Raw genomic sequence first — 25,318 nt, 5'->3', positions numbered from 1 at the left:
TCAAGGCCCGGATCAAATGACACTTTCCCTGAGTCCCCCAGTGAGAAGTCATCTCTCCGCATCTTCTAGACTCCTGTAGCTCTCTCTTTTCATCCTTCTCATGACAAAGATTATTTATTTGCTCCCCTTCATTCTAGTTTGTTCACCTACTCATGTTACTTCTCCTTTTTAACAGGCAAATATCAGTCTTATCTTTTTGTTTGGACCATAGTTGGTATTTAAGAAATATTTTATTAATATTTTAAATTTTAATAATTAAATAAATTACTTGAGTAATCTTATTTTGTCAGATATCCAGCTTATATTTCATCTATGCTTCAGAGATCTGTAGGGGAATCTGTCAGTCTGATGTAGAGCCAGATTTTTTATTTCAGAAGAGGGAAGGAAAGAATGTATAGAGGAATTAACATGGAGCTTGGAGATTCAAGACCCACCTGTACCACTTCAGAGCCGTTGCTTTAGAGCCATTGGTAGGTATGTCACTAGGGGCCCTACCTGGTAACTTGAAGATCAGTAGCCAAAGTCACCTAAGACTTATTTAAGATTTAGTTCTTTAGAAAGAGGGAAGAAAGGGCTGTATAGATTTATGAGCAGTGGTAGATGGTACAGGGGTGGGATCTTGGGCTCTCAAAGCCCTGCAAGGTAGTGCAGGCCAGGGCAAGGAGGTCTGGGAGGCGTTCCAGTCTAGCTGTGCTGGGAAGGATGAGTGCACAAAGTCCATGGGGTACCTAGATCAGAGAGAAGATGGTGAGGCCTGCGGTGGGAAGCCCTAATTATATACTTTATTCTTTAACCTCCTTGCAGTCTTGCCCTGAACCTACCTAGTCCCAGATATGGCTTTCTCTTGCTTCCACTGTCCTCTCGGGAACTCCTTGGCTGAATTAATGAATGGGACCACTTCTGATAAACCATAAGCAGCACTTATAATGAGCCTCGCATCAGTAATGGAGGACTACCCTCAGAGAGACCATAGAGGCTCTAACACTATATAGATAGTCGTCTCTGTAGAGAAAAGAAGTGAAGCCAAGATTCCATTGGACTGGGCATCACAACTTCACAAGCAGCTCATACTTGTTTCAGAAAGACACTGAGACCCAGCTTTCTCGTGGTTGTCATTCCTTTGCCATCAGTCTGCCTCTCTTTGCGAGGTGTGCTCCCTATCAGGGTCAAGGAATGTAAAGAGCATGGGATTTGGAGACCTGGGTTTGGGTCCATTTATATGCTGTAAACTATAGGCCACTCACTTTTCCTCTCTGATGTGGAAAGAGATGTAATACCTACCTTATCACTAGATGGTAAGGAGATTCAGATGAGATTTTATAAGGAATTCTTCCCCATTAGCAAGTTATTTCAAAAGCTGCATTTTGCCACGGGTGAGAATCAAAGCCATGTTATGGTCTAATGGCTCTTCTTTTTATTAGTGTAAGCAATTCCCTACACCCCTTGGCACCTTGCTTTCCTCTCCTGTGAAATGGGCAAGAATATTGATACTAGTTGTCTAGAGAAGGGACTTACCTGGAGTAGAAAATGTGCAAGGGAGACATAGGACTGATGAGTTACCATTATGCTGTTTCCAATACTACCGATTTCATCTCTTCCAGCAGGATTTAGAATGCCATAAGAGTTTTCTTGGTGTCATGCTTGAATTTGATGTATCTGGTTGAAAGAGTGGTTTTGGGGTGACACAGGCATAGCTGCTTGCTGTAAGCTAGGCACGTTATTAAATACATTTATCCTTAAAGTGGAAGAATAATGTCACCTCATAGGATTGCAATGAGGACTGAGGAGGTTATGTAAATAGGGCATTGAGTGAGGTATTTGGCACCCGTTGGGGACTCAGCCCTGGACTATATATTGCTCTTCAGTTTTTACCTTCATCAAATAGCATTTATTAAAAATTCCAAATAAGGCATGGTACTAGGTGCTTTGACTTTAAATAATAGGGTGCTAAGGGAAGGTCAGGTTGGGGTGAAAGGGCTGAGGGAGACGGTTTGTATTTGTTTATTTGTTTTATAATAAACAGTAGTTAATATCTCCTCTCCTTCCCCGGTCCTGAGCCTGCTGAGTCACTGTTCCAGCCTCTCGTCCCCATGATCTCTGGCTGTGTCTATGGAGTACAGCAAAACCCACAAGAAACCAGCACTAATAAATGGCAGATCATTTTGAGGGATTTTTGTTTGCGTTCCTGAGCTTGCTCTCCTGGCGAGATAGGAAACCTTTAATAAGACTTTTCCTAAATTATGCTGCATGTGAAATGTGGATTTTTTTTTTTTCCCCTCTGTTCTCCTAACAAATGACCATTTCATGAGGTTTCTTTTCATTTTTTTTCCATCTTCTTTCCTGCTTCTCAGTACATTCCACAAAGAGCTTATTCCTCTGCTGGTTACTGATTGATGGTTCTACTCTGTGTGCCCTTTAATTTTGCAATAAACCAACAAGGAGTTGAGACCACAAACTTAAAGAGGATTGACTTATTTATTTGAGTGGATTCACTGGAGTGACGGCAGGTTTAGTCATTTCAGTGTGGTCCTGGGGAGGGCAGGAGGAGTCCGTGAGAAGGAACACTGTGTTGTCAATAACCAGACAGAAGAAAGCTTGCTTGGCCTCCCATTCCTGGGCCCCCATTCCCAGCAGTGATCCCTCCCAGGCCGGAAGTCTTCCACGAGACTCGCCCACAGCTCCAGGATCCTGAATTCAGTGGGACTCCAGATATATGGAAATGACAGTCACCACCCACAAGTCCTGTGTCCTTCTTTGCAAAAGGATCATGATGCACCTTAAAGGGCTGCAGGAATAGCCACAGACCTGCCGAGGTCACCAGTCCTTGCAGGCCTAGACTCCTGGCTGGATGACTTCAAAGACCCAGAACAAACCTCTGCCCCTACTACCTCTATCCCAGCTGTGTCCTCACCGTAAAACTGGGGCCTCCAGGATGCAGAGGCACTAATACACTTCATGAATTGATTACCAAACATACTAAGAATCAATTTGTTGATTCTCACTTAGTACCACCCTGGCATGGAGTAACCAGTCTGAAAATAGATGCAAACATCATTTCAAGTAGGATAATAACAAACTTCTTTCTTTCTTTCTTTATTTTTGGCTGCATTGGGTCTTCGTTGCTGTGTGCAGGCTTTCTCTAGTTGCAACGAGCGGGGGCTACTCTTTGTTGTGGTGCACAGGCTTCTTATTGTGGTGGCTTCTCTTGTTGCAGAGCACGGGCTCTAGGCACGCGGGCTTCAGTAGTTGTGGCACACGGGCTCAATAGTTGTGGCTCTTGGGCTCTAGAGCGCAGGCTCAGTGGTTGTAGTGCACGGGTTTAGTTGCTCCGCGGCATGTGGGATCTTCCCGGACCAGGGCTCGAACCCGTGTCCCCTGCATTGACAGGCGGATCCCCAACTACTGTTACACCAGGGAAGCCCTAACAAACTTCTTGAATGACTCACATGGATCCTCAGTAAACTAAAGATAGCCCTTGTAGGGTATTTAAAAACATAAACTATAATGGAAAATAATCCAGAAAAGAATATGTATGTAACTGAATCACTTTGCTGTACACCAGAAACTAACACAACATTGTCAGTCAACTATACTTCAATTTAAAAAAAAAAATGAAGAAAGTAAAAAAAAAAGACATAGATACTGTTATCATTTAGATTTAAGGATTGCTCCATACTCAGTGTTGCTCTCTAAGAGTTGACGTGAAGCTGGAAAGACAAATGCCTGAATGGAATTTGTCCCAGCTGTGAACTCCTAGTCTAGATCCCGAAGTTGTTTGTGGCTCTACCACTTTTAACCAGCTAACTGCCTGTTTTTATTCTGCTCTTATGTGGCAACTTTTCTTCTGAAACTCTTGTCATCTCATTTTAGCAGAAGTGAAAATATTAGCAAAGTGGTTAGTGGCCAAGACAGAAATAGACTTCTGGAATCTGTGTCCTTTCTCTTGCCATACCTGCTAGAGCATGGTTCCTCCCTGGCCTGAAGACTCAATGTTTCCAACTCTACCAGACAGCAATCTAACAGTCAACTGGTTTCTTTTTGCTACTGAAAGTTTGTCTTATTCTTAAATGTTTTGAACAGTTTTCCTTTACATGTGATTTTGCATTAAACAGCACAGAGCTTGGGCAATCTGATGTCAGCAAATGCCTTGCTCTGAAGAAATTAATCAACAAAGATCCACAAGGCTGTGAGTTTTCACGTTGAGAGCCTTTTATGTGGTAGAACCAGTGTAGGCTACAGGGCCAGACAGATCTGGTTTGAATCCGGCTCTTCTACGTGCTATTTGGTCTGAGAAAATTGCTCAACTTCTGTAAACCTCAGTTTCCTCATCTTCAAAACGAAGATAATAATGTTTACTCCACCGAGGTGAGGATGAAATGAGCTAATGTATGTAAAGTGCTTGGTACAGGGTCTGATGCATAGGAAGTGCTCAGTAGATGTTAGTTTCCCCCCTTCTCCTTTCCCTCCTTTAGAAGCACATAAAATCTCATAACATTTACACTGTAGGTAGAAAGATAAGAATAACACAGATGACATAACTAGAGAAAAATTCTCGTACTGAATTACTTGGTACTGATTCTAGAGTGGGGATATCCAGAACTGAGAAGTCAGTGGCAGCCAGTGTAGTTAGGAAAGATTTCATGGAAGAGGGAAGATTTGAACTGGCCCCGGAAAGGTGGAAACTTAAAGAAGAGTAAAGGAGGATATTTCAGGCTGGGGCACTTAGCCCGAGTGAGCAAACCACGAGAGATACAGAGATAGAATGTAGAGGTCTCCAGCCTCAATTTTTTCACTGGGAAAACTGAAGTGGATAGAATAAAGAGCTAATATTTGTTAGGCACCTGTTAGGTATTAGGCACTGTCTTAAGTGCTTTATATGTCAACTCATTTATCCCCACAATAGGTATGATTGTTGTCCCAATTACAGAGTTGAAGAAAGGCAGAGAGAGATTAAGTATCCTACCTGAAACTCTCCAGCCAGTAGGTGGGAGAACTGAGATAGAAACCCAGGAGGTTTGACTGCAGAGCCCACCCTTCTAACACACAACAGCTGCCTCAGCTATTTTTCAGCTTCCCTCACTAGGTAGTTAGGGTCAGCTAAGACCATTCTGTGAACAAACTCTGAAAAATTTAAAATATCATACTCGTGGAAAATGGCATGATCGTTCTTGGTAATGACGTCATGTGAGAGGTGAACATGATCATAGGTGAACAACTGAAAGTGAGGAAGGAAGGAATTCAGGATGGAACTCACGTGATATTGGTCAAGTTTAGCAGCGCATGCGCCTCACCATCCTCTGTAGCAACTCAGAGGTCTGACACCACCTCACATTTGCTCTTGGGTCGGTGCTCCAGGTGGCCAGTCCCAAGCCACCAGAGTGGGTGTTGGAGACTGCAGACCTCTTTGTCATCTGGCACTGAGTGTGACCTGCCCTTGGCCAGGGTATCTGTTTTATGGGCCTATAGCTTGTGATCGGTAGTTGGCTTGTTAGTGGCCATGATGGGAGATCTCCACTCCAAGGGCATTGCCATGGAAGGAAGTCTGTTCCTACTCACCATGTAAATATTTAGCCATTTTAATGTATTTGTTCTGGGCCTATTCTTCTTGTGTCTCTCCTATGTTGACTCTGTTTAATCGAAGTTGATTATTGTTTGCCTTTATTGATATCATGTATTTAAGTATAGACATAGACAACATTGCTTCAGCTCCCAACCTCCCCCCACCTTTTGTTTTTAAATAACACCTTACACAGTATCCCTTCCTTGAGGACGTCAAATAAATAGTTTTGTTCAAGAGCATATCTGATGAGGCTGCTGCCTTGGAAATTTGTTCCTAGGCAGACCTTTTGACCTCCTTTTGAACAGATAGTGAGTGACCTTTGCTCCCATTTTATGCCACAGATTCACTCTGGAGACAGAGTTGAATGCACACGTCCAGTTACTGAGTTTGGAGAGCCCTTGGTTAGGCTGCCATTTGCCTCCGTGAAATAGAGAAACAAGGAGTCAGACCACTGTTGGCATATCCTCCTTTGGAGGTTCCTCAGAGGCCCCTCTGGGCTTCAGCTCCTCCCTCCTATAAGCCACTAACAGTGTGGTGGGGCTGGAGAATAGCCAGGTCAGTGTTTATCAGGCTGGACTCCCCCAAGAACCGTATTTGCAGATTCCCAGGGAGCAAGTGACTCAACAGAAGTGTTTTCTTGGTCTCAAATGAGTCTAAGGAGGGGAAATCGGTTAATAGCAGCGGTCTGTGATGGACAGATCACAAAGCTGTGTCTTTCTAATCCTCTTTGCAAATCAAAGGGAGGGGAATCCCCAGAGACCAGGCGTACACGTGAATAGAAAGCACCCCCAAGTAACAAAAACACCTAAAAAGGTCAGCAGAAACTCAGGGGGTTGTTGGAAATTCACCTCCCCTGCCTTTTTGTGGGGCTCGGTGGGCAGTAAGGGTGCGGGCGAAGACAACCAAGCAAACTCCACACAAAAGGCATCGGCCACGGGAAAGGCTACAGGGCAGTGAAGGCTGGTAGGAAGGTTTCTTCCATGTCCGTGAACCTCAGGGTCATCTGACAAGCGGCCTTGTTCTTTTCCAAGCCCTGGCTGACCGGAGACTTTTTTGTTCCCATGCTAACTGCAGAACTGCCCCCAGTTGGAGTACGCACCATTTGAAGCCACTGTGAGTGCACTGTCGCCGTTCACCAGTGGTGCGTGTTGTTTCCTGCAGCGGGCCTCACATCACTGACAGGATGCCGCCGAGGTTGGGTTGAAGGTGGAAACAGCACACCAACCTGCTGTTTGTGGCCCCGTTACAACTGTCGCCCCATCTGAGGCCCGGAACCAACACGTGTTAACCTCAGCCCCATTGGGGCCAGTGGAACAGCGAGCCGACAGTGGAAGCCGAGCGCTTCACGCCTACATCTCCGGCACAATAGCTGCCGGCCCAGGGTTTCCACTACATCCTCTTGCATGCGTACCCCAGGAGAAGTAGGCCAAGGAGAAAGCCACCCTGTTGTGCCGCGCTGTTCTCTTGTGTGTTTCTTTTGGCCAAAATGGCAGACACAGTTCTGCCTCAGTGCATTGTCTCTAAACAGTGGTCGAGGCAATGGCTACAATGAGGTGAAAGCAGTATTATCATCCATCCCTTTGTGATTGAGTGAGCGTGTGTTTGTGCAAAGCCGAGGAGATTCTTTTCTCTTCCTCCATCTATGTTGCCTCATACTGGGCCAATATCTGCTTTAAGGACTCTCCTACTAGCTTTACCTGTGAATTTCACAATGAAATCTACAACAGAGGTTTTCTTCTTCAGGTCTGTTATAAGAGGTGTGGATTTTATCAAGATTGAAAGTATCCTCACCATAAACACAAAATTATTTAAAGTTATCTCCCTTATTCTTTTTTTCCCCTCCTATCTTCCTCAGGCACTGCCAATTGGTTCTATGTAAGATGGATTTCCTAAGGTTGGACATGATGAGAATCAATGCTAGTGGTGGAATTTTAAGGACAACACTAATGCTAATGTGGTTTGAAACATTTTTCATAGTGGGCTGCTACCTTTATGGTCATAATACACTCATTTTCTTCATGTCTTTTATGGATTCACTTTTAGGTACAGAGAGGTTAGGAGCCTTTCCCAAAATTGCACAGCAGTTTAGTGACAGAGCCAGAAATAAAAGGCAGGCTTCCTAACTTCCACAATAATCTTTTCTTCAAGCCAAATTGAAGTTTGGTCCTTTTACCACAAATATTTCGAAAGGAAAATCCCCCGTAGCCTTTCAGATTTTCCCAGAAAACAGTTGTCACGCAGACCTTCAAGATGGAAATAGCAGGCTGGAATACTAAACCCCTATCAGTTCTTTATTCTAGAGCTGACAGTTGATATTCTCTGGGCTGAAGCTAAAGAAAAACGATTTCTTTTTTTCATAATGGAATGATTTATAATTTTCCAGAGCTTGGCAAAACTAAGCCAGTGAAGAGTAAAACCAGATTTGTGATACTCACACTCTAAAATATTTGGTCTGACTTTTCCTCAAATATTGGATATTTCCTTTCAAAGCTAGAAGTGACCGGAAGGGAGGAGGTGGGGGATAGTCAGGGGAGAGGTGTGAGTCTGCGAGTATGGCTGTCTACACCTGCTTTTGGGGGGAGTTACCCTGTTCCCACACTGCACCCAGAGCACCCCTCTCGCCCTTCTTGGCCTTCTACCTCTGCCTCTCGCCCTCGCCTGTTTTCTTCTCCCCATCCCCCATTTCCCTCTGACGCCCGGCTCCTATTCAGCAGATAGGCTGGGGCAGACACCGTCATGGTTGGGAAGCATGAGGAGAGGATGGTGAAAACCACTCCAGGGCCTTTCTCTCAAGCCTTGGTGATGAAAGGACTCAATGAACCTTACCAATTTCTCACAGGAAAATTCCGGCCTCTGTCTCCTTAAGAGCAAGGCATTCAGTAACCCTTAACCGAGCCAGGATTAAAACTCAGAATTTCTGACTTATTCAAGGCCTGTGTTTAGATAGAAAGGCTCCATCACTGTCATACCTGGCAATTAGGATCATTTTAGATACCAAAAGTAACATTTTAAAAAAGCGTACCTTAAGCAGATAGGTCATTTTTTTATACTGAAATAATATTGGTCTAAAAATAAGATCTTATGGAAAAATCCGAACATTTTTTGCCTTCAAAACCTATGAAAAGCAGAGCCCTGTCATATATATATATATATATATATATATAGTATTTGGAGAAAGGTTTGGTTACAGTCACTTTATTTTTTTTCATTGAAGTGTAGTTGATTTACAATATTGTGTTAGTTTCAGGTGTACAGCAAAGCGATTCGGTTATACATCTATATATGTGTATACATGTATATTCTTTTACAAAAAGTTCTGTTCCATTACAGTTCAGAGCCCTGTCCATCTGAGAGTGCTAGATTTGACAGCAGGTAGGCAGTTTGGGGGCAGAGGCAGCCCTGAGGTCTCTCTCTGTCACTCAACTGATGCCCTTTCTCTGGCTGGCCAGGTTATCCAGTGGGCTGCCTGTTTCCTTGGGAGCTGTGAGTATAAGGATAATCACCGCACCTAGCCCTTCAGGCTTAGTTAAAGTGGTCTTGAGACTTCTCTGATTCTCTGTGTTAGGCTGTAGCAGGTTTCTAGCAGGGAATGGGCGGGAGGGAGGAGAAAGCAGATGTCCTTCTGGGCATAAAAATGCCTCCGAGATGCCTGAGGTTGCCTCGTGATTCCTCTAGCCCAGGAATCCTTAAACTCTGTCGCACCAAGGACATGAAGAGCTTCAGTTTTCAAGCCTCCTGTGGGTTTCGGAAGTGACCAGCCACATGCATCTGAAGCCACCGAAAGCCACTAAAAAGACCGGCAGAATTGGGCTAGGATTGCCTCAAATGCTTGACACTTCTGTAGAAGCTGGAGCTACTTGGTTTGTGGTTATTTATTAACGTCAGAGTATGAAAGGACTCTTGTCACAAGATTGGGCTTGTTACAATGTAGCATTTTCATAATCTTTTAATGTATTTCTAGATGTTAGATCCCTTTGTTCGTTACTTATATTAGATTGAATTCTGGAGACCAGGGCATCAAGGCCTGGACCTGCCTGTGGCTCTGGGCTGAGAGTTCCTGGCTCTCCTCTCCTCTGCCCAGTGCTGTCTTAGGAGGGAGAGTGGGCAGGGAGGCCTGTAGACCCCCTTTCTTATCTAGACTGTTAATCTCAGGCAGATGACTCTAGTTCACTCTCTGGAAGGCAGGGATTATAAAAAAATTTACCTCTCACCTGCCCCCACAGAAAGCTGAATGAGGGCATGTGCTATATTCTTAGGTCCTTAAAAGAATCTGACTTATAAATATTGAGTTATTGTTTTGTTGACCATGAATCTCTCTTCTGCTGACCGAACAGGGCCAGATATCCCATTCCAACTTATTCTATTCCTGATTGACCACAAACTCCCTCTTTGTCACCTCCCAAGGGTCAAATAAAAGGAGGCTGTTTATCAAAAGCTGGACCTTTAGGCCTGACAGTTCCCTACTTTGATTTCTCCAGGGCTGTCCCACTTTCTCTTCTCTCCACCATTTTCCACTGGGCTGGAATATACTAAGTGGCTGCTCGTGGAGCTCCCAACAGAGATTCGTCTTTAATACTTCAGTGTAGGGTAGATCAGACTAGACACATACAGAGGCCCCTTAAGGCAGGATTTATCTTGGACCAGGGGCAGGAGACATGCATGGGGTGTGGGTATAGCCTAAATTAGTCTGGTCCTAGTGTAGCTGAAGAAAGATGTGCCAACTGAAGGCAGGTGGTCCACAGTGGACACAGAGATTAGTGGGGAGTCAGACTCAATTGGTTAGTGGACTCCAGCTCACCAGTCCCCTGACCCTGGAGGCTGATGGTTCTTCTGACCAGTGTATTCTGCTCCTTCCCCCTTAACCTCTAGCTATTTGCTTTCGGAAGCTACCTTTTTGATACTTAGTGGAAAAGAGTCATATGTTTTTGTTTGTTTGTGTGTTGGCTAGGTTTTCATCCCCAGGAACTTCTGCCTTCTGACCAAAATGACATTCATTCCCAACCATCTGCCTTACTAGTTCTTCTGGTCTTTAACTGCTTCCTGTTTTTCCATCTCCTCTCTAGCTTATAAGAGAAGCCCTGCTCTCTCTGAAGGTGGGCCTATTAGGTTATTTATGAATCTGTACTCTGAAGTTTATTCTTCTTTGAGAGCTTCATTGTTCCCTTGAACTGAGCTTAGGTGTTGAACTACAGTGCACAGAAGGGTCGAGTAGGATGCATTTAGGGAAGTTGAATGATGCAAGGGAAACTTAGAACCCAGGGGCAAACTTAGGATCCCCCCCCCCCATTTTGCCTTGGGAGGGGAGCACTAAAAATGAGACTCAAGGTATATGTGACATGATATGAGGAGTCATTTCCTATTCATGTGTACCTGAAGCATCCTACAACCTGCCGGCTTTGCAAGGAAGCCCTGGGAGTGAGCGGTCTCTCCATATACAGAGTTGCATGGAGTTAACAGTTACTTTATACAATGTAGAGGGCTGCCTGTTTCCCCTCAGTAGGTAGATGGTCTTCTGTTGCCTGAAGAGTAAACTAAGCTGAATTCCATTTCCTCCTGGCTTCAGATGTAAAGATGTAATCACTACCATCAAAAAAACAAAAGCAAAATTTCCCCTTAGTCCAAGAATCTCACTCTAGCCTTTGGATTTGAAATTGATGGTAGTAGCAGGAAGGGGGGTGGAGTGTGTTGTATGTTTTTAATAAGTCATACTTCTAGAGAAATGGCAAAAATAGCATGCACTTTCAATTAAATTTTTATGCTTTTTGAACATATCACCGGCAGATATTTGTTCTTTGTCATCAGCGTACTATATGTTGTACAAAAGGGAAGCAGGCATGGGTTTTCTTTCTCAACAAGCAAGGTGTAAAATCAGCAAAGACAGTGATGGAGGTTAACATTTAAGCATTTCCCATTGACCAGGCACTATGCTCAGGACTTTATATGCATTATCCAGTTTACTCCTCAAAACCCTGTGAGTTAAGAAGTATACCCAGAGAGTTGTGAAACTTGCTCCACATCACATAGTTAGTAAGTGGTGGAACCCAGGATCTGAACTCACGTTTGTTTGACTCCAAAGCCCTCAGCCTAATCATTGTGCACGCTGCTCCCACACAAATTTAGTACCAAGTGTCAGAAGCCTTCATCTTTCCAGTGGAGCAGAGCAGCCTGAAAGACCCTCTGAAGTGTCAGTCAGAACTCATTTTTGGAAAGCAGATAGTGTTAAGACTCTGTTTATAATATGTAATAGTATTTGATAAGTTATTTTAGGAGTGTAGTTTTCATGTCTCCAGATTGCCTCAGAGGACAACACATCTATAGGCTTCTGCCCAAGTCATGATTATTTGTAATCAGTGCTATTTGGAAATATTTCCATTTTATCATTCTGCCGATCACAGATTTAGAAAATCACAATTCAGCAAGAGCAACCCCCTGAGTTTGGTTGCTGTGTATCTCTTCAGCAATTTGGCTTTCAGACTCATAATAAAAAGGGAGTGGATTATTAGCGAAACCACTTAGGAGCTTGTTCTTTTGCCATTGGAGAGTACAAATGGCTTCTTCGGCATCTACTCTTGCATTGGAAGTGGCACTGGGGGTGGGTATCTTTGGAGGCACATCTGTAGTTTGGTTTTAGGCTCAGCAGGGTATCATCTTGTTAGCTATGGACAATAAAGCCATCATCTCAGTATAAGTTTCCATTGTAGGACCAGGGAAATAATAATAAAATGGAGAAAAAGTGGTCTGAATATCTTAGTAAATGTCTTATCTTTTAACTTGCAAGTTTCTAGAGAAGACACACAGAGCCTTCACCTCTTTCTTTTCCCCTGTGTACATGTTGACATGCTTTGCATGGTTGGTATTCAATAATTATTTTTCTCATTACTGTTACTATATCACTAGTGTTCTAGTCATTTTCACCAAACCACCTTTTAGAAGAATTCCCCCCAAAATAGAGCTTACATGTCTAGATCTCCTGAAGCTTCACTTTTTTTTTTTTTTTTTTTAACTGCGACAGATACATTATTTTCTTCACTGGTAGAAAAATCACATGGTATTCTCAAAACAATGCCGGTTTCTTACTGGTCTTGCTTTAAATAATTACTATCGTTTTCTTACTGAGATTTTTACACAAATTCTTTGAAACTAAGTTAAGCTTAGGAAGGACTGAGACTGGTAGAAATGATCAGGTGCTGAAGTATATATCCTGATGTAGAAAATTGTGATTTCATGTTCTGTTGTTAGATCCAATGATCTGAAGCATGTGGCATGTACTTTATTAGTAATTTATTAACCTATATAACATTCTTCTTAAGGAAATAATAGCAACAACAATGGCTTACATTTACTGGATATTTATCACGTGCCAGACACTATATTAAATACCTTACATTGATTATCTCATTCAATTCTCGTAATGGTTCTATATGATAGGTGTTATTTTACCTATGAATAGATGAAGCTCAAAGATTCAAGTAACTTTCCCAAGGTTCACAGTGTCACAGTCAGAATTTGAACCCAGTTTTATTGAACACCAAAGCCCGTACCCTATATAATAAAGAGGAAAATGAACATAATTGCTTATTCTTGCTCCTGAATATGAGTATTTATTTCTTAAAAGAGCAGGCTTTTATTTGGCCATTTCCAGCCATCTTAATTGAAAGACTTATCATATGTGATTCTTACCAGTCCAGATGAAAATGAGTAATACAAAAGCATAGGAAGGATGAGATTAGCAAATACTCAGTGGAATACTGCAATATCCGGTCATCGCTGCAGAGTAGCTGGGGATTCACACGAGCCTGGGTGACACACAAAGACCTTGGACAGGCTGTCTTTGTTAATAGAGTACTTCACTTCTTTTCCTGACCCTGCCATCGTGCTCCCCTCTCAGCCCCCAATTAAGCTGCCATTGGCATAGGATTTATAACGTGTCATTGGTCCGTTCAAGAGACAGCGACAGAGGTGTGGCTGAAAAGCTGGACAATAAAGAATGGAGACAATTTCCATTTCTGCTCCAATCAGGGTGGCAGCAAAACCATAGCTGACCCTTGGAACAGACCACGACGATTTGGCTAGTTGCATATTCCAGGTACCAAATGCCTAGTTTTTCAGAAGTTACGTTTCCTCTGAGGGACCAAGATGGTTCACCAAGATGCCCACGATGGGAACACCTCAAATCTTGAGAAATGATTGTAACATTAGTCTTGCTGCAGTTTTCCAGGAGAGAATCTGTGTTTTGTTCTTCCTTTAGGTTTCTAAACAATAGAGCAAATTTTATAAATGAGGATTTTTTTTTTTTTTTTTTTTTTGTGGTACGCGGGCCTTTCACTGTTGTGGCCTCTCCCATTGCGGAGCACAGGCTCCGGACGCACAGGCGCAGCGGCCATGGCTCACGGGCCCAGCTGCTCCGTGGCACATGGGATCTTCCCGGACCGGGGCACGAACCCGTGTCCCCTGCATCGGCAGGCGGACTCTCAGCCACTGCGCCACCAGGGAAGCCCTAAATGAGGATTTTTTAAGGAAAAGAATAATTTCTTGATGGAGCCACATGTAAAAATATTGTGTGGAAATAAATCATGTGGATTAGGTAACTTTAGAGTCCTTTCTAGGAATTTTAAATGTTATGAACTTTACTTTGTATAGGTCGAATTCTATTAATTTGTGTTTTAAATACATAGTGAGACTTTGGAATTCTTTTGTTAGAATTCAACTTACTGAAAAGAAGAAGAGTGCTATTCCTTTAGAGATGAATTTTATTCTAATTTCACAAATTTGGAAATAAAATTCTGACTTTCCAGTTAACAAGGGAAGAAGCCCCAGGCACCCAGATGTTAAATTATTGCTTTTCTTCAGCGCTAGTCGTATTGTATGTTGTGAATATAATTTAAAAATGATAAAGTGTGCACGTATTCATCTTAATTCTCTGGTTGGCCTTCTATTATTCAGGTAATATGGCGACACTTCTCTGTCCCAATTTACTCAGCATTTAGAAAGAATTGATTAGTGGTTTAAGCTCTGAAAAAAGTCAGTCTGTTTCCTCGGTCTTCTGTGATTTGAATGACCTGGAGGCGTTGCCAGATAGTTCTGGCCTTAAGATAAAACTGATGCAAGTCAGAGCTGGGGTTTTCCTACCTGCGTACTTATCAGTCTTCCCCTAAACTACAGCCTTTTGATAGCTCTAATAATTAATTTGGTCTTCTCTCTTCTCCCTTCCCTCCGCCTTCTCCTTGTCTGTTCACAGGTTATCTTGACGAATCAAATTACAACCCATCTGAGTGGAGCCCTAGCTTCTCAGGCAGACCTGGTGTCTCCAGCTGATGATTTGTCCCTGTCTGAAGGTAAGGGATCTGTCTTAGAGGGGCTGAAACTTGACACTGACATACGGCTCCGCCACTGCCTCTCTGCCTTCTGCTGAGAACTGAGACACACAGCTAACAGGCCCTGGCCAGTGAACCCAGCCGGAGCCTGGCGATATAGGCTTGGCCACCTTTCCTGGCATCTGATCCCTTATATTTGGAGAGTGTGTTGCTCTGTCTCTGTAAGTGAGCTTCCTTTTTCACCTGAGTGAATCATCTTCGCAGGCATCTGTCACCTCCACCTAAGGCTCGTCACTCCTCTGTAGGTTCTTTTGGGTCCTCAGTATGAGGGCTGGTGAACTGCTAAATGACTTTGTTTTTGAGACTGATGCTCAAATGTTGGCTCTACCCATGGTCGTACAGCAGTTTAACCTTTTGTTTGTGCTGGGTACTTTTGGACTGGCTAAAAGTGTACACCAGTATCATGTACTGGAGACGTGGCGTTCCCAATCAGCTTTACAGAAGGATTAAGAAAAACTAGCCACGTTGGTAAATCTGCAAAATTTTCTCCACCCTCCCATGGCAGCAAAGGTCAGACTGGCTCTGGTTTATGTAGCTAGGGGAATTACACCACTGAGCCAGTGGGTGGTTTCTAGTTTTACTGAAAGTTCTTACTTGACATTTCTGAGTTCTGCTGGTTGTAGTCTGATTGCTTTCTCGGCAGTATGCTGTGGGCCTGGGTGGATGAGCATGGCTGTTCCAGGCCCTCTGCACTTTCCATTTTCTGAGAATTATTCATGATGGAATATATGGGACCTCTAGGGCTAGCAAGGCTCCTAACTGCCCAGGTGGTTTTCCATGGATTGGCCTTGGATTATGGTCTCAAAAATTGCAAGGACCACATCCCTGCTTCTCAGCAGTGTTTTTCAGAGTGAAATGAATTACTTATTTATAACAACTGTAGAGCGCTCTGTGTACCGTATTTCCACACTCAGTGATGCATTGTCATTCCCGCTAAAAAGCTGAATCATCAGTTTTTGTTCCCTCCATACACTTCTTTCATCTTCAAGTCTACTTGGTTGTCCTTTCCAAATATATCTGTGCCCTCTTTTTTGTGAGTTGTATTGTGATCAGCTGCCTTATTAAAAACTCACACTTGGATTATGTTAATAAATTCCAAAATGGCCTTCCCAACTCCAGCCTCTCCCACGTACATCTTACACTACCAAATTAAACTTCCCCATTTCTGGCTTCCTTTTACTGTGTCAGTCTCCTACTCAGGAATCTTGACGTTGTTTTAGCCCATTTCCTGAGAATGGGCAAAAAGCAACAAGCTGATTTTAAAATATTCAGGAATTTGTGGCTTGTTAGCTTGCAGTCAACCAGGGTGGAAGTATTTACACCATGGAAATCAGCAAATGCTGAAAATCAGGTTTTTTTCTTTTCTCTTATGTGGACCAGTTTCCCCAAAAATACGCTAGATTAAGTTGATGCTTCTTAACTCTGTAGTCTGTCCTTTCCTTCCTCTGCACCCTCTGTGAAGCTCCTCCAGCAAGTATGCTGACCTTCTGCCTGCTCTCCTGAGCCCTGGCTCCGTGCCTCTGCAGAGACAGCTCACCCTTCTAGAACAGCATTTCCCTTTTTCACTCCTACCTCTTCTTTTCTTCCCAAATCCTCCCACTCCTTCGAGGTTTATTTAAAGACCACCTCTTCACGTATGGACACCAAGAGGGAAAAATGGGGGTGGGGGGTGGGGGTGGTGGGATGAACTGGGAGATTGGGGTTGACACATATACACTAATATGTATAAAATGGATAACTAGTAAGAACCTGCTGTATTAAAAAATAAATAAAATAAAATTTAAAAAAAAAAGACCACCCCTTCCACAAAACCTCCTTTCCTGTTCCAGTTTGTCTTGGTCTCACTCTCTCTTCTTCCTCTGTGGTCCTTCTATCAGATCAGCAATAGACAGAAAAGATAAAAAAAAAAAAAAGAAATTAACTTTTCATGGTTTCCCCACCAGATTAAGGTCACAGGCTCTCTTGTATTCTTCTTGTTGTGCCTGAATGACCAGCAAAGTTCTAGGTACGTAGTAGGCAGTAAATAAATGCTGAACCAGTACCATAGTAAATGCTTTGTAACAACAGTGAACCATGAGAATCACATAAAGACCTATGAACGTGATTAAAAATTATTATTATAAGTATTACACACGTACACACACATTTATTCAGTTCCAAGGAGGAGACCAGAAGAGACTATCTTGTTTCCTTATCTGAAAGCCAATAAGTAAGAGTACTTTTCTTTGTCCTGGCTTCCTGGTTTGTCTCAAGCAAAGAAGAGAAGCAAAACAGATATAAAGGAAATTGCTTTGTGGCTGCAGTGTAACCGCTTCAAAAAAATGGTAAAGTCCTGTTCATGGCCAAGGGAGAGTTACCAGCTCATCCTTAGACAACTTTTTCTTATTATGAAACCCAAGGGAGAATGGAAGCAATTGAGTTTTCTAGATCTTTTCCTTCCATAGCTAAGCAGATAAAGAGTCTATAGAATTTTTTTCTGAAGCCTATAATGAAGTTCCTTACCAGTGAATGAAAAAAAATAATAAATTTCTTAGAACACTTATACCTATTCAAATATATTGCAGTGGTTGTTAATGTTGCTACGATTAAAATGTACAAATCTCTCTGTTGTTGTAAGCATGCGTTGTATCATCAGCTTTGCCCTTGTGTTATAGCTCTGTGATCTTGGGCAGCTCTTTTAATCACTTTGGGCCTCAGTTTTTTCTGTTAAATTACAGACAGGTTGAGTATAAGATGGCTGAAGTCTTTTCTAGCTCTGACTCTGTCAGATTGTGATGTGGGTCTGAAGGTCAGGAGCGTTCACTTGGTGATGGGGTTTTAAAATTCTGATTTACAGGGTGGGAAGAGTGACCTTGTCGTCCTAGATTAAACATAATGGAAAGGAGCCTCAGAAATCTTAGCACTGATACATCAGCGTACCTCTAACAGCCCCCCCTCCCCATACCGCTGTCTCTCTCTCTCTGTAAACACTTCTGGGCTTGTCTGTCTGTCTCTTGCTCTCTCTACCCTCTCTCGCACGCAAACATGTACACTAGAAGTGTGTGCAAGCTGGTGAGAGTGAGAAACACACTGTGATGGGCTGAGCCCAGGGTTCACCCTGTCCTGTAATAGATTTCAGCTGCAAGAGCAGAGGGCACGGCTTAAACAGCGCTCCCTTGAAAACAGTTGCGGGGTGAGAACAAGCGACCGAGAGCAGCCAGTGAGAAAATGATCCGAGTTGACCCGAGAGAAGTACCCAGCAGGGGCTGATGCGGGGAAATGAAGTTCCTTCTGCTCTGACTCAGAGCAGGGGATACGAGTGACCTGGCCCAACTGAGAGATCTCTTCCACACCAGCGGATCCTGTACTATTAATATCTACCAGCTGCAGGCCCAGAGCATCCCCCTGCTGAGATCAAAGAGCTCCTATCTTAGCTGGAACAAGGTCATCTGCACAGGGCTGTAAAAGCGAGCCCTGGCTGGCTGCGGGGACCTCGACGGGGGAGGAGAAGGCAGGAGATGGGGAGGTGTTCTCTCACGCTCCTTTAATCTCGGCTGACCAGCTGTTGCACTCCCAGTGTTTGTAAAGTTGAGAGTTCTTTGTTTTTGTGTTGCTGGGGCTGCTTTTCCTTATTAAATTTGTGCCTGGGTTGTTGCTTGGATTATGTAGACCTAAGTTCACTGCTAGGGTCCACGGTCTGATTCCCTTTGAGGATTCATTCCCCCAGTGAATTATTCAGCTCCCAGTTGGGAGGGCCAAAGAAGGGAGAAGTGGACACCAAAGGACTCCCCCGCCATTGCTCCTACCCATAGCTTTGTGTCCTGAGAAGGCATGAGAGGGCAAATGGAATTTTTCCTATTTAGTTGAAATAACTCCTCGTACGTGCAAGTGTGCTTGTCAGTTTTCAGCGTGCCTTTCACAGACATTATTTTCTTCCTGTGGGGGAATGGACCGGCTGAGACTTATGCAGATTGACCAAAGTTATATTGTGAACCCAAGGGCAGAAATCAGGATTTTTGACTTTATGATCTACATTGTTCTTGACCAGGCACTGTGAGTCAAACTATTTTCTTCTTCGGTGTTTTGCTCTGTTGACAGAAACTCAGGCGTGTAGGTTATTATGAAGTTCAGTGTCAGGTTACTTACTAGGTTATTGTGACTGTTCTGTGACCAAGGACATGTTTCTTATATGCCCTTGACATTTCTTCCCGGTGTTCGTCGAAGATGCTAAGGATGATTGGATCTCAGTCATAGTGATCAGTAGAGAAAGGATCTAACAGTCCAGCTGGCCTAAGACACCATGTCCTATTCTGAAGTCACCTGGGATTTGAGCAGAAAGGACTGGCTGAGCCCCTATCCACCCAGGCACAGTTGGTAGGTGAGACTGACGTGTGGTGACAGTGGGCCCTGTGCAAGATTGAAGCTTTGTTCCACCTAGGTCATAGGCTATCCTTCCTCAGATAATTTACTGGGATAGCAGTCACTTCAGTGTGGTGACGCGCCCATTTTAGGAGCCTAGGGTGGCACTTAATATCCTTTTATCTGTAGTAATAGTTTTTCATAGATAACAGCCTTAAAAAACTAAAAATTAAAAGTACCTGGATGGGTCAAGGAAAGAACACAAGAGGAAAAAGTAGTATTTACTAGAACCAAGAGTGGTTTCTAGTTTTAGTATCGGAAGCCTTTCTATTCCAGTTGAACTGATGGCTGATTTCATGTGCAAGAGAAGGTATTTTGGGATTCATATTCCCTAACAAACCATCCCTGCAGAAAGCTGGAGTCCATTTGATAGATTATATGCAAGTGCGTGGCTTGTGTCTCTTTTAAAATAAATTCAACAAGCAAGAACAGCTCAGAATGGTTGGGACGAATCAGGGACTCGTGGTTGTGAAAGAGGCAGACTTCAAAGCGTGGTAGGAATTTTCAAGTTTTATTTCCACTCTTGCTTTCCAGCTGGATCTGCTCTGGAGTTACTGCAGGATGTTTGAAAATGTGGCTCCCTGCTAATCTCAGACAGTTGCTATGATCAATGGTTTCTTTCATTTCCGATAAAAAACACTGGTGTTTCTGCTTAAATTGTGTGTCCTTTCAGCTTTATTATTATAGTTGTAATTTATTGTCCAGCATTACCCGAATTTGTAATCCATTAACCACAAACTTTGGGGTAGATTGGTCAAGTTAGCAGGACTCTGTCCACACTTTGGCTCCAAAGCCCTGCATAGCCCAACCTCAAACTAAATGTTCATTGGTTTGGGTAGGACCCTGTGCAAGGGAGTGTGGGCGGGGCAGCTTTAAAAACCCACCTCTTGGGGGCATGGTGCAGGTTGGTTATAATTAGTGCTTTGAAAACATGAAATGTCACTTCAAGGTTAATATTAACAATGATGATCAACATTGTGAACATTAGCATTTCCATAGTATTTAAAAATGTCTTACTGTGATGAATCATTTAATCCACCTCAAGCAAGTGAAGCCTGAAGGCGAGAAGGGAGTTGCCCAAAGGCCACACAGCGAGTGAGAGGTGGTGGTGCCGGGAACAGAAGCCAGAGCCCGTGAGATCCTAGATTTGCACACTGCTGCCTCTTAGGAGGGAGTTTGGGATACAAATACTTGTGTCCTAGTGACCTTTCCGTTTTTGATTCCAAAGCCATAGACACGTATCGACACACACAACTTCACGTGCTTCTGTTCACAAGGGGATACACACCTACCCGTGCCCCACTCCCCCTAGTATTTAAGAATCCACGGCCCTTAGCTGGGTATATACCACTTCCCGCAACGGTTCAGCTGCCATGAAAGGCCTAATTTATAGAAAAAGCTTAGAAGATTGAAATACCTCCCAAGCCCTGTAGCATTTAGCTAAAGAAAGCCTAAATGTTATGTGAGGTGCGGGCCACTAGAGTTGAGGGGGGAATGGGCACAGCCCACAAACATCTGAAAAGCTGTGGATCTCACAAGGAGAGGAACTTGTTGAGGATTTTCAGCGAGAGGCCAGCGGGCGATAGAACCACAGCCAAGGGATCAAAAGGAGAAAGGAACAGTGAAGTCAAGCACCAGGAAGCATTTCTTGGTCAGGAGTTCTGTTTTGCTAGTGAGAGTTTGCCAGAGAGACACATTTGAAGCAGGAGGTGCATTAATATCAAATGAGACGAGAGCCAGAAGTTTTCTTCGGGAAGCGGTCTTCGAGGCGGATTTACTGGCTCATTTCCCAGATCTACATATGTTCCTGTTCACATCTCAGTGTCATGAAGGCAGAAGGGACGAGAACACCAAAGCCAGTTTTGCCAGTTGCTTCAACTACAGAGGTGGCAGGGCTGGAAGCCCAGAGAAGAGGGGGTGTGATCCCGGAGGTCTTCAAATCCAAAGGATTCTCTGAGAAGAGATCCTTGTTTACATCATTGAAGAGAATTCTATACCAAAGATGAGAGGCGTCCAGGTCAGCAATCATAAAGTAAAGAATGGCTGGTTTCTAGGAGTGGTGCCAGGGGATAACTTAATTTGTGTTGTTATGTGGCAGGGAAGACTTTCAGAATGCATTGGTGATATTTACTAGGATTTGGGGAGGATTGTAACAAGGTCTGGCAAGGTGGTCTGGCCCAATGACAGTCCAGCTGAGCTCCGACCTAGGTTTGGATCTCTCTGAGGGCTTTGCTTTTCTTCCTTCTTCTGATAAGCCACTCGATAAATACCAGTTGGATTAAACTGTATTTTTTTCAGTCAGACTGACTTTTCCTGTAGATTAGCTGCACTCCTACATATAGTAGCATAGTTTTAGAGCTATGGTCCCTCCAAAAAAAAACTTTTTGGCTAGATGAGGAGACCTTTAAGTGCCTTCCAGCCTGATGATTTCATGAGTTGTGAGCCTCTACTATATGCACTATGTTAATGTTACAGGAAATCCAGAAATGAGCAAGATATGGTCCCTGCCCTCAAGATATTTACAGTGCAGTTTGAGAATCATTCTAAAGAAGAACAGTATTAGGTAGAATGTGTGCAGTGCTTTAGACAAGTATGGTATGGACCAAAGTCCCCGGGATTCAGGAAGAAGGGAACATCTCTTTCAGCAAAGGGAGATCTGAAGGGTCCAGGGAGGAAGATGTAAGAGATAGGCCTTGAGGGATAGATAGGATTTCAATAGGCAGAGGAAAGATCAGGAAATGCTGAGAACTAAGACATTAAGTTCAAAATAGGCCTTGTCTGCCCTTATCTCCTACCATTATCCTCCTCTTCAAACCTGTTCCAGCTGTACAGCCCACTCCCTTGTTCCTTAGGCTCTGGGCTTTCTGCCTCTGGTCTTTCGAACTTGCTCTTCCCACTGACTGGAGCGCTTGTCCAGAACTTCCCTTGGCCTGTTGCCTCACTACCTTCAGTCTCACTCAAGTGTCATCTTCTCAGAGAGGTCTTCCATCACCTCTCTATCTAAGATGAAACCACTACCCCCTTCCCAGCCTTCTCTATCCCCTAAGCCTACTTGATTTTCTTCATTGCCCTTATCACTACCTGATCTTACAAGTTTATTTGTTTATGAGTTTATGGTCTGCCTCCTTTGCTTTCATATCATCTTCTCAAGGTCATGGACTTTGTCTTGATCACCCCTGTATCCCCTAGTTCCTAGAGGGTACTCAGTAAATAACAGGATCCGTGTTGTAGGGAAATGTAGCATATGTTGGGAAGGTAGCAAAGGAGCCCCATTTGCCTGAGGTTTTAGGGTAAATATAGGAGGTCATGTGCAATAAATTTGGAAGTAGATCGGGGCCAGACTTTGAATGCCAGACTGAATTAAGGTTTTGTGATAAAATGATCATAATTTGTACTCTGAAGACTGTCCAGACGAGATGTGTAAGGTGGCTTAGGGATGGGGATATGGGAGGTAAGGAGACAATGAACTCATCAAATATTTAGGGAAATGGGATACCCATTAGGCACCAGGAACTACACTTAGTGCTAAGGATACAGAGATGGAAGAAATGATGTTCTAGGTAGAGGATACATCATTACTAAAGATATGGTGGCAAGGGCATGGTCATTTGAAGAACTACCAGTCATTCCTTATGACTGGGAGTGTAGGGGGCATGTACGGGAATGTGGGGGGGTAGGACTTGAGACGTCAGCAGTATGGATCATGGACATCTGGCGTGCCATGTTAGGGAGTCGATTTTTCCTGAAGCCTCTGTGAGAAGAATGTGAGGATGATCCATTGGTAACATGTCATTTCCTTGATCAACATGATTGATGAGACTTATTCGACTGACTGGGAACGTTTCTCCTTCCTCCCTTATAGTTACGTGTGCATCTCTTCCTAAGCCACATGCTCAAAGGTGAATGGTCTCCCTAGATAGAGTAGGGCTGTTCTTCAGTCAAGGCTATGGGGTGGTAGTGCTTCCCCAACAGAACCCTCATCCCAGTGGTTCTCAAACTTTAGCATGCATCAAAATCACCTGGAGGGGTTATCAATACACACCTTGCTGGGCTCCCGCTCCCAGAGTTTCAGTCAGTCTTGGGAGGGGCCAGAGGATTTGCAATTCTAACAAATTCTCGGGAGTTGTTAATACTGCTCTTCTGGGGACCACACTTTGAGAACCACTCTTTATTCATTGAGTCTCTTGTCCGTGTTAGGCATAGGAATACCAAGATGAATGTGTCTCCATCCGAGCTCTCAAGGAGGTAATACCCTAAGAGAGGGCATAGGCATGTAGAAGGGACACCATCAGACTCACGGCAGCCACCTGGCCTCCATTGGGTCGCCAGTGGTGTTTTCTGCAGGCTCTGTCTCATGTCTGGGAGAGAGTATTTACTAGACTGTTTCAGGGTTCTTTTGGTAGCAAGAAACAGAAAGCCACTCAAGTTTGCTTTAAAAAAAGTCAGGCCTACTTATAACTGTAGCTAACATTCATGGACCGTATATCATGTGCCTGGCATTGTACATCCACTATCACATTTAATACTCACAACAACCCTCTGAGGCAGATGGTAATCATTATCCCATTTTCTAGATGAAGGAACTGAGTCCTAGAAAGCAACACAATTATGGGCAGAGCCAGGATTCCAACCCAGAGAGTCTGGCTCCAGAACTTACATTTTCATCCACTGAGTTCTTTTGTAAGGACAAGTTGGCATTCTCATGGCTTTGTGCAAATAGGAAGTGAAGCACAGCCAGATTACATGAAAATTGGAAAGGTTTAAACTTAGGTCATTCTCTTCATTTTTCTCATATTTGCCTCAGCTTTCCATGGCACTGAACGTTGACCTTATAAGCTGATCGGCCCAATTTACCTTTTCACACCTGCTAATTCTGTGGCTGGGTTATCTTTTTGTCTAATCAGCCAATGCCAAGAAGTCATATGGTAAAAAAACCTGGCCAGTACACCTATTCTTTCAGTAGGGTCCATGGATAAGGGGCATTTTCCCCTTATAAGATTCCTTTTTAAGGGTGTACCTATGGAGTGAGTACCCCACTATAACATCTAGTTAAACAACTGTGTCCAACTGAGCAAGTATTTTTAATTAGTTTGCTAGTAAACACAGACATCTGTGTACCTTTGTCAGTCCCTCCAGTCACATCCATTCTCAAAATCATCATCTTCTAGATCAAATTTTTGGTATTACCTCCCTATTGCTAGTCCATGCCTTCAAGCCAACATATTGTTTTTCTTTTTAAACATTTGAAAACATTTTATTTCTAGTTCCAATTCTGGCTCCTCTTTGATCTAATTTTTGTTATGCCCACAGTCAGCCCTAGCGTTTCTCTTCAGGGTGGAGAGAGGTCTCTTCTGTTTATTCAGCATTCACTTCCTACTCCAAACAATTATTATCTGATGAGATATCAGGCCTAAGCTTACCTGTGTGTAAGTCGCCTCCTCTTGAGGGTCATATGGCAGGCCCGTTAGCACAGACTATATGTCTGTCCTGTGGTCAGCCATCATTTACCTCTGCTTAAGACAAGATAAGGCAGAGAAGCCAAGATGGCAGCTGGTAACTGAAGTGTGTGCAGGAAGAACTCTGTATCTATCAGTTACATCCTCTCCATAATTTACAATATGCTGGAGCAAAATTACTCCCTACCTTCAGGAGAGGGTCTGAGTTTTATGGATGAAATGCAAGTGTGTGTGCCTGCGTGTGTGTGCATGTGCATGCGTGTGCGCGTGTGTGTGTGTGCGTGTGTGTGTGTGTTGGAGAGGGCTTATGTTTTAATAGTAGACATTGAGGCCTTTTTAGGTTCTGATGTTGATTTTTCTCAGCCATCCTTCTATCTAATAGGCCCATAAAAGCAGCTAAGAGAATCTAAGTTTCCGGAGTATTACTTCCAGCTATAGAGGATGGATGACACCCCAGTAGGCCAGGCATTAAGGAGACAAACTTTGTTTTGTTTTTAAATATAGTATGCGGGGAGGGTTAAATTAGGAAT

The 25,318-nt window shown here is 43.5% G+C and overlaps 1 protein-coding gene across 4 annotated transcripts in view; it reads left to right on the top strand.

Annotated features, from left to right (window-relative positions):
- The window catches only part of RAD51B (RAD51 paralog B), a 688,762-nt gene that overhangs the window by 439,172 nt on the left and 224,272 nt on the right, over positions 1-25,318 (top strand). For all 4 annotated transcript variants that reach the window (XM_019922136.3, XM_033851017.2, XM_019922140.3 and 1 more), the window contains exon 8: positions 14,799-14,895. In XM_019922136.3, the coding sequence (XP_019777695.2) occupies positions 14,799-14,895 (97 nt within the window). The remainder of the gene's footprint in view (positions 1-14,798; positions 14,896-25,318) is intronic.

The sequence above is a fragment of the Tursiops truncatus genome, chromosome 2, assembly GCF_011762595.2.
Source record: "Tursiops truncatus isolate mTurTru1 chromosome 2, mTurTru1.mat.Y, whole genome shotgun sequence".
NCBI lineage: Eukaryota > Metazoa > Chordata > Mammalia > Artiodactyla > Delphinidae > Tursiops > Tursiops truncatus.
This window is presented reverse-complemented; position numbering and strand designations above follow the sequence as displayed.